General features: G+C 37.0%; 1 protein-coding gene across 31 annotated transcripts in view; it reads left to right on the forward strand.

The window, feature by feature from the left end:
* The window catches only part of ptprdb (protein tyrosine phosphatase receptor type Db), a 141481-nt gene extending 137279 nt beyond the window's left edge, over positions 1-4202 (forward strand). For all 31 annotated transcript variants that reach the window (XM_034887305.1, XM_034887313.1, XM_034887353.1 and 28 more), the window contains 3 exons: positions 193-347; positions 645-780; positions 898-4202. In XM_034887305.1, the coding sequence (XP_034743196.1) occupies positions 193-347; positions 645-780; positions 898-966 (360 nt within the window). In that variant the 3' untranslated portion in view covers positions 967-4202. The remainder of the gene's footprint in view (positions 1-192; positions 348-644; positions 781-897) is intronic.
* The last annotated feature ends 6273 nt before the right edge of the window (positions 4203-10475 follow it).

A 10475-nucleotide genomic window follows, 5' to 3' on the forward strand; every position in this document is an offset into this window, starting at 1 on the left:
ATGAAAATAAGCCTGAATGGCAAAATCGGACAAATTTACATGTTGGATTCAAGTGCTCACGTTAATTAATATGCATTGTCATTTCTTAAATAAAATTAAATAAATACAAACGTGCAAGTAAGAGGGTACCATTTTTACTGCTTTAACATTATTTTGGTGATTAAAATAATTAAACACATTCTCTCTATCCAGGATGGCCAATCGCGGACAGTACGTCAGTTCCAGTTCACTGATTGGCCAGAGCAAGGAGTGCCAAAGTCAGGGGAGGGATTCATTGATTTCATTGGCCAGGTGCACAAAACTAAAGAACAGTTTGGTCAGGATGGGCCAATTACTGTGCACTGCAGGTAAGATTTGTTCTTTTTCTTGAATTTGTCACCGATCTGTCAATGTGTTTATTATTATTAATTATTGTTAAAGCTACAATTATTTTTTCTCCTGCTTATACATTGATAATACGTACCATGTCTGATCTTTGCCAGCAAAAATCTGAATTAGGTCACTACTAACACAGCAAGTGGAAGGAACTTCCATTCAGTATAGGATTGTGAACAAGTCACTTCAATTTATTATACATTACACTACAGATGTTACAGTTCTAAATATATCCATCTCTAAATATGTTTCCACCTGTCCGCCCACAGTGCTGGAGTAGGGAGGACCGGTGTGTTCATCACCCTCAGCATTGTTCTGGAGCGGATGAGGTACGAGGGAGTGGTGGACATCTTCCAGACTGTCAAGATGCTGCGCACCCAGAGACCTGCCACCGTTCAGACAGAGGTGAGCTTCCACGCTGTTATCACTCTTTCTCCCTTCTAGTTTATGCTCTCTTTCTAAGACTCAGTTTTATTTCAGTCTTCTCCGTCACTGACCTAATATTCTTCTGCCTCCCTCCAGGACCAGTACCAGTTCTGCTACCGGGCCAGTCTGGAGTACCTGGGAAGCTTTGATCACTATGCAACATAAAACCGGATGGCCGTCTCTCATACCACATCCCACCTAGCGCACTTATCTTCAGTCAAATGGGGCCTGAATTAATGCACTAGGCAGCGATGTATCTTTGAAGATTCTTGCCACAACATGCAGAGTGAAGGGGGACCATTGGCTTTCCCTTACCCAGAAACAGCACCTCTAACTGAGCCATAGCAACCTGCTTGACAAGGATGCTTCCTTTCACCCTCACCCCAAACACACCCATTGGTCAGTCTGAAGAAGCAACTTCAACCACTGTTCCAATTAGAATACTTGATCAAATATTGATTTTTTTTATTTGTTTCAGTGCTTTTGTGAGCACCCAGATTGCTTTACATTGTTTGGGTGGGGAACTCTCACCTCGTCCACCACCAGTGTAGCATCATCACCAACCTAAATACAGGACCCGACTACAGTATTTAGCTGTCCCAGGAAATTTCAATTTTTCTATCTTGAGGACTGTCTACAAATCCATCTTATGGAAGCCTCGTTGACTGAAAGAACTGGGACATTTGAGCACCAGAGAATTGCCAACAGGAGACTGAAAACACAGAGCACCGTATTAAAAAGACAAAGAACACATCCCAAAAAAAAGAACCCGAGAAGTGTTTTTTCTGTTTTGTTTTGGAAAAAGACTCTTGTTTTTTGTGAATGAAAAAGAAGCTATTTCTACCATACAGTAATAAAAACCACCAGTTCAACCTTATGCTTCATGATTTAAGATAAGGGAAACTTGAGAGGTTTAGAACCACAAAGTAAAACATTAATTTAGTTTTTTAGAAAAAATATAGATCTGTGACTATCTTGTTGTTGTTTTTTAAACTGGGTATTCTTTATGACGTCAAGTTATGTTTTTTTTTTGTTTTTTTACAGATTTATTTCTTTGTCTCCACAGACCATACAAAAGTAAAGTTGCATTTTTTTCCCTGTGTAATCCAATGAGCTGTAGCGATTTTTGTTTTAAAGTGATACGGTACTTTGGAAGTGTACAATCAAATCTAGTGTGGAAAATGTTCACAATTCTATGAAAAACACCACTATTGAGTGTCACTCTCCTGTATTCTCTACCCACTCTGTTTTTAAAAACACATTTCGCATGCACACAGGACTCTCAACCTCATTTCTATCTGGCCCGCGGTGTCAGAGAAGACGGACATTTTTGAATTCCCAGGGCCAGACAGAGGGGCAGTATTCACCCTGCTGCTCCCAGGAAGTCCCGAGAATAATCTCGCCAAGTTGTTCTGTGTGCAGGTCGAGAGATAGCCAGATAGAATTACAGAGAATGCACAGAAAGCAAAATATGAAAAAAAATATGTATGTGTCCAAATAAGCTTCACAAAGATTTCTCAAGCAGGGAGCAAGAAAGGGATGTAGAAAACAGGGTGGAATGGAGGGGGGAGGTTGGGGAGGGAACACTTTTCTCACTGAAATGCTCACCTGTGTCTTTTCTCTCTGATTCAGTGTGCAATAAGTAGATGTATTATATATTTTTGTGTCAAGTCACTAACTGCAGTTATATGCCATTATGATGACGGTGATATTGATGATGATGCCGCATCAATTTCCAGACACAAGGATGTTCGGTTTGATGTGTCCAAACAGAGGGTTGACCTCTGACCTCTTAGGAAGTAGATCTTTTATCATGTCACAACTTCAGTAGATGATGTCATCTTTCTGTGTGTCACGGCAACCAACGAATGATCAAACTCATACTTTAAACAGCATCTTATAAGTATTTTGATTTTAGATTTCTAGTGCCTTATATTACACGCCTATTTTGATAAAGTTACTTTAAAGGGTTTTTTGTGTATTTTATGTATGTATGCTTGTACGTATGTGAACTGAATGTCTATATATATCATTTTGTTGTGTTATAGTATGTGAAAATGTCTTGTGTGTTCTGTTTTTGGCTGTGAAATTTCGTATGGAAGGCTCTGCATAGGCCGAATAGTTGTACTCATCACTTTCAATCCAGCAACAACAACAACATCATATCTCTTCTACATGAGACTTAACTATAGATAAAACATGAGGTTTTAAAGCAGGTTAATAAGCAGAATGGTCATTTGAGACAAAAAAAAAGTTGACTGTTTTTGTCTTTTCTTTCCTGGGACACTTGCACAAGCTTTGTGTATATACTCGTTCACTCAGATTGCAGTTGATGGGCCCACTGACAACTTTTGCACCAACTGTGAGCTGGCTCAGAAAAGTCATAGTTACTCAGCTATTTAGAAATCTATAAGCTGAACGTCATTGGCAATCTTTGTCAGTTTGGAAATTTGGAAGTTTGGAAAAGCGAAATAACAAACCACACGGATATCCACCTATCCCACCAGAAGCCCTCCATACAAAATCATTCAAACTGCTCATCTGTGTTCCTCATTCCTTGCCCACAGTTACGTATTATTTTCATATAGCAGCGAAGACTGAGAGAAGTACAGGTGCTACGTCTCCAACAACACAGAACCCACATCATTTTTTTTTTGTATCTCTATTAACGTTTGACCATACAAAGGATCGTTGACAGTTTTCCACCATCTAACACTGTTGTTGTTTTTGTATGCATGGTACCACTTTTGAGATGCCCCTTTGGTTGCACCTGTTATGGGAAGACTTGCACTTTCTCTCTTTGTACTATGCACTAATACTAGTATCCTATTATCTCTGATAGCCCCCCCAAAAAGAGTTTTACTTGAACTCAGTAAAGATGGACCCTGTACTGCTCACATGGTTGTGTATATGTAAATAACACAAAACACAGAGAGTAATTGAAATGCATAAATAAATGAATAAATAGATAAATGATTAAGGTAACAAGTGAATAAGAATCTATCAGTTATACAGAGTGATATAATAAAAGGCTGCACCTGAAATCACAGTTTATGGCACAGCAGTATGCGCAACACATCACATTGTGGATTTGTTGTACCACAAAAGAGAAGTTTCACAGGTGTTCTATTTTACCGCCCAATGTATAATGTAGATGGATAAAACTGGAGTTTATAAATTGTATTAAAAACGAAAATATGGTGTGTTACTTGGATCAATTACCTCCAATTGGTCTGTAAATGTAAACTTTTTTTTGGTTTGTTATCTACTCCGAGTCAACAAGTGCTTTTTTATTTTCTTACATTGGTTCTTGGAGCGCGTGAAAACCGAAAAACAGGTCTGGATTTATGTTCTTTATCGACACAAGTTTCATTTGTTACAAATAAACTCAAGTGAAATAATTGCTACTGCTGTCATTTTGTATATTTGTGTGAATCACAGTATTGTTATGCGATTATTCTGTAAGTTCCGGTTGCGTACTTCTTCTACATACTTTCAGCTACATAAACCATTCAGATATCCAAATGTGCAGCTCTTTAAGGACATTTGTGTTTTTATTCAACTTTTCTCCAACATTTGTAGTTTTTGAAATATTAAGCTTTTTTCTGTTTTTACATTGAAAGTCAATGGAGCAATTTTTAAACCCACCTTAAGCTTCTTCCTCTTCTAAAAATAACACTGCTCCCACATACTTTCAACTACAGATGTCACTGAAACGTTAAACTTTTTACATAGCTCAAAAATTTAACTTTTTTAAAATATTTTACCCTTTTTGTGTTATCACTGTTTAAGTTTAGCGCTTCCTTAGGCCTTTTCTGTATTTTTAAGGGCTACTCAGTGTGGGTGATGTCACAGCTACAGTGCAGAGGAGAAAAAATCATCTCAAAACTTTCTCTTTAACTTGCTCTCACGGCCACAATTCTTACTTCTCATTAACCATTTATACGTCAAAACGTTGATATTCTCTACTACTTTCAGAAATAGGACTATTACATTTGGATCAGTAAGCCTCCAAATGACAAGAGTCACAAGCATTTAATCATTGACAGCCCTCCTTATACAACCTCAATATTTCTGGGCGCACTGACTACAAGTTTCTCAAATCGCTGTTATGTCCACATTTTTTAAACTTTATCCAGACATATTATAAATCAATATATTTGCAAATACTTTCTGGTGCTCACAGTGAGGTCATTACATTGATACCACATAATGTTTAGCCTTTTTACGGCCTTCTTAAATGGGAAGTTTACCAAAGCTCTTTCAGTCTCAGATACTATACTATGACTTTTTTAATCACATTTTTCCACATACTATACTATGACTTTTGTTATCACTTTTTTGACGTACAATAATATAACATTTGATCACTTTTTAAACATGCTACTACTGTAATTTACGAATGGCTTTTTCCAACACATTATGCCATCACTGTTGTTAACATGAAGTATTTGGTGGCAAACTGGCTCAGTGGTTAGCACTGCTGCCAACAAGCAATCAACAAGCAGTCTTTTTGAGGTTCCCAACCCACGCTGGCTCTTTTCATCACTTTGTTAGACACGCTATACCATGACCTTTTTATCACTTTTTGGACATACTATACCATGACTTTATGACATTTTTCAACATATTATGCTATTGCTTTTTTGAAACATACTACACCTTGACTTTATCACTTTTTTGACATACTACATTATGAAGTTTTTGATATAATAAACTGTGACTTTTTTTATTTTTTTTATGTACGACTATGACTATACTAGCACTTTTTTTTACATGTCCTGCATATACTATGGCTCTTTTATGTACTGTACTTTTTTTTTTCTAACATTCTGTACTACGACTTTTTTCAACATACTTTTTTCACCATATTTTACATTCACTTTTTTCAAAATACTATGCAATGAATTCTTTATCACTTTTTAAAACATACTAAACTATGGCTATTTTATGACTTTTTTGACATACCATACTATGACTTTGTCAACATACTATACTGTGACTATTTATGACATACTATACTATGACTTTTTTGATGACTATAATATGACTTTTTATGGCATTTTTCGACACATTATACCATGATATTTCATCACTTTTTTCAATATCCCATACTATATATTTTACTGTTTTTGTCGACATACTTTACTTTGAGTATACTATGACTTTTATCAACATACTAGATTTCCGCTTTTCAACATTTTTGACTTCTTAAGGTCTTTTTCTATATCCTTTTTTCATCACTTATTTCAACATATAATACCATCCCTTTTGTATCACTTTTACTGACTTATATATTATGACTTTGTTATCACCTTTTTTGACATTCTGTACTATGACTTTCTTATTACTGTTGATGACATAAAATACGTTTTTTTGGACAACCATGCTATGACTTTGTCATCACCATACAATCACTTTTTTCGACATACAATACTTTCCCTTTTTTCAACATACTGCACTTTGACTTTTTAAAGGCTTTTTGTCAACATACTACACTTGACGTTATCACTTTTTTTGACATATGACTCTTTTTATATACTATATTAGGATTTAGTTTTAACATTCTATGACTTTTTCTGACACACTATACTACAGCTTTTTTAACACTTTGTTCTACATATACTATCAAGATTTTTTTTTGAAATATTATACTATGACTTTGTTATCAATTTAATTCAACATCTACTGTATATGCCATGACTTTTTTATATACTATACAATGATGAGCATAAAGTATTTGGTGGACAACTCATAGTTAATCAAATCTATCCCCAGTGATACTCAGAAAAGTATGAAGTATGATTCCCTTACAGTCTCAGCTGTAAATTCAATTCAATTCGATTCAACTTTATTTAAAGTATCAATTCACAACAAGAGTTGTCTCGACACTTCACAGATAGAGTAGGTCTATACCACACTGTAAAATTCACATAAATACACTCCAAATCTTCCTCAGGATTTCTTCCTGTGTGGGCGGAGCTTCTGTGTCACCTGTGGCAAATCCTCCAATCAAAGAAGCAAGGAGGCCTCATGGCAATGACCTTTTCTTCATTAGTCTGTGTTGTAGTTGTTCTTGAAGTAGTTGGACAGCGTGAAACTGATCTGTAAGTTAGCTTAATTTAAGAGTTGATTATAGTTGATAATTTTATGGTTTGTTCCTTGCAGTAAAAGTAAAGTTTCAGCAGGATAATGTTGATTAAAAATGTGTCTCTTATGTTATTTCAGCATCATGCAGCAATTTTTCCGGAAAATTTTTATTGGCAGTGTAATGGGCGTTCCAGCCTCACAGGGCTTCCTTTAGTCTTGTTAAATCCATATTGGAACACTGATTGAGGCTACAGTCTGCAGCGAGCGGAGCGTTTCGGCTAAAAGGGCCTTGCTCGTTCATGTCTGTGTTGTCATTGTAAAGGCTTAGCAAATTATCTTTCAAGTCTCCACCAGACCTTAGCCAGGCCGTCTTGCTTCCGGGCTTCAGCTGCATTTCGTGTCACTTAACTTGACTCCCTTCCTCGGGTGGTAGTCCTTCCCACCAAGGAGGCACGGGAGGGACGCGAGGAAATCCTGGGAGACATCCTTTCCTCTGAAGCTTCACATGAATTTGTCAGCTGTGTGGCTGGAGTTGGCAAACCTTTTAGCTGCACAACTTCCAGGAAGGCTACTCTTGTGTTTCCTCGGCTATAGCTCCTCAATGCTCGCTCCTCAATGCTTGCTCCTCGGTCTTTGGGGTAGAAATCGCCATGAGCTGTGTCATCAGCTCATTTCCCACCACTTCAACATTTCCTTGATTAGATTGTGTAGGATGCTCTAAAAAGGCTCAGTCCAAGCTTCTACATTTGACTTTCTGGGCACGTTTTCTTCTTAACATGATCCTGTGTCAATGAAGCAACATGTGTAGTACCATGTACACAGTAAAGTCATCTCTTTGTTGGGGAAGCTAGAGAATCAACTTGGCGTTGTTGAGGAACCACAGACACTGTGCTAATAAAGGGTTTTATTTTCCCACTGTAAATTACAAAGCCCATGAGAAACAAACCGTTTTAACTTGAGTGTGATAAGACATATGAACATAGCAGCACAAAGTAATGCAGCTCTTTTTAGCCTTCTGTTTACCCAAAGAGGGAACACATTTGACTCACAGGATAGTGAACACTAAAAAAAGTTTAGTAAAAATTAAAGTAAGTACAAAAATAAAAGATAAAGAATAAAAAAATAAGTACAGTACTTGAGTATATGTACTTCGTTACTTTCCACCACTCAGGGCAGCATGATTGTACTTAAAGGACGTGCTCATGATACTCCACTTGAAAGTCCTGGAGTTTATACATTGTTTTTGCATCTTCTTTGAAAATCACTTACTTTGGCCTAAGTATCACAAAGAGCCATTAGAAGCAGGCTGTCACCTTTTGCAGCCTCGTCATGCCATTCAAGATAACTCCTGGATTTCACTTCCTGCGTGTTCCAGCCATGCTCGTCGGGATCTGCGGGTCTCATTTCCTGCATTTCATTCAATTTGAACCGACTAGTGCCCCAAAATTAATATTATTATCAAGCCTAATTCCATTTCAGCAAACACCCTCATATGGAAAAACAATAAAAACTTTGATATAAAGTCACAATGAACACTATCCGTACAATTACGCACGTTTCTTTTAACCTAGCAGTTCAAAAGTATTTGAAGTCTTGATTCTATGGACTTTCCTATCAGTCTATAATTGTAATGGTAGATTTATTTTGAACAGTGAGAGACAGAATAACAAGAAGTAAATCCAGAAAAAAACATTTCAAAAACATTATAAAATGATTTGCATTTTAATGAGGGAAATAAGTATTTGACAACCTCTCAATCAGAAAGATTTCTGGCTCCCAGGTGTCTTTTATACAGGTAAAAAGCTAATTATGAGCACACTCTTAAAGGGAGTGCTCTCAATCTCAGTTTGTTACCTGTATAAAAGACACCTGTCCACAGAAGCAAGCACTCAATTGATCGATCATATTCCAAACTCTTCACCATGGCAAAGACCAAAGAGCTCTCCAAGGATGTCAGGGACAAGATTGTAGACCTACACAAGTCTGGAATGGGCTACAAGACCTTTTCCAAGCAGCTTGGCTTGCCAATGAACATCTGAATGATTCAGAGGACAACTGGGTGAAAGTGTAAATGGGTTGTGGATGGTATTCCAGCATGACAATGACCCAAAACACACGGCCAAGGCAACAAAGGAGTGGCTCAAGAAGAAGCACATTAAGGTCCTGGAGTGGCCTAGCCAGTCTCCAGACCTTAATCCCACAGAAAATCTGTGGAGGAAGCTGAATGTTCGAGTTGCCAAACGTCAGCCTCAAAGCCTTAATGACTTGGAGAAGATCTGCAAAGAGGAGTGGGACAAAATCCATCCTGAGATGTTTTCAAACCTGGTGACCAACTACAAGAATCGTCTGACCTCTGTGATTGCCAACAAGGGTTTTGGCTCCAAGTGCTGAGTCATGTTTTGCAGCGGGATTAAATACATATTTACCTCAATAAAATGCAATTCAATGTTCATCAATGACAGGTTCTGTTTTTTGTTATTCTGTCTCTCACCATTCAAATAAATCTACCATTAAAATTCTAGACCAATCATTTCTTTGTCAGTGGGCAAATGTACAAAATCAGCAGGGGGTCAAATACTTTATTTCCCTAAATAAATATATAATATAAATATTTACCTAAATGTAATACATTCAATATTCACAAACCATCCTTTCCATTCTTACTGACTGAATTATTTGAAATAACTTGACAATTTAATAGAAACATGTAATTTTTTTTATTGTTTTCCTTACAGCAGTTAGCAATACTTTAACTATAGCAAGCCAAAAATAAATACAAATTTTAAATAATTTTAATGTGTTTCATTCAACAGAGCAACAGTAGCATTTCACATTAATTTTGAACAGAATCCAATACAAAGGCATGGCTTCCTTTCTGAATTTTTCACCTTATGAAGGGGATTAACATGTCAATTCTTTTAATTCAGTAGGTGTGTGTTCATATGGATAGAAAAACATGCAGAGAAGAAGCCATTGTAGTGTCTCTGGACTCCAGCAGGAGCAGTTAGGAGACTGTTTAACATGCAGGGAGAAACAGTAAGACATGAGGAAAATACTACAAGCAAAGTGCATAAATATTCAAAATATCATGGAAATAACAGACCCCAAAAAAAGCTACCATAGACAAGCTATTTAGAAAAATCTCACCTTTGAATTTTTCATGTACAAAGAAAAAAGTTTGTCATTTATTTCAAAAAAAGGGTGCTGTGACAAATGTAAGTCACGTTTATTTTCCCTGATGGATGTGAAAGCACTAGGCAACTGAGGCAATAACACCCTCTGTCAACCCATTCTATAAGAGTCCCATTGTCCAATTCTTCTCCAGCCTGTCGCAATCACCCATCACTGATGTATAATGTACAAGCACACGCAAGTTAACATCCATTTAACCCAATCAACCATTCCCCTCACACAATTCCTCGGAATTTTTCACAGGGAAGTTGTGAGGCAACAGTTGATATGGAAGTACAGTAGATCCAAAACACACAAGCATACTCACAAGCATACTTGCAAATGCACTCAGACACACACACACAGCCTTCCCTCTACATCCACTGGTAATTCAGTGCATTAATTTGTCAGTG

Source organism: Etheostoma cragini, chromosome 2, assembly GCF_013103735.1.
Source record: "Etheostoma cragini isolate CJK2018 chromosome 2, CSU_Ecrag_1.0, whole genome shotgun sequence".
Classification (NCBI taxonomy): Eukaryota; Metazoa; Chordata; class Actinopteri; order Perciformes; family Percidae; genus Etheostoma; species Etheostoma cragini.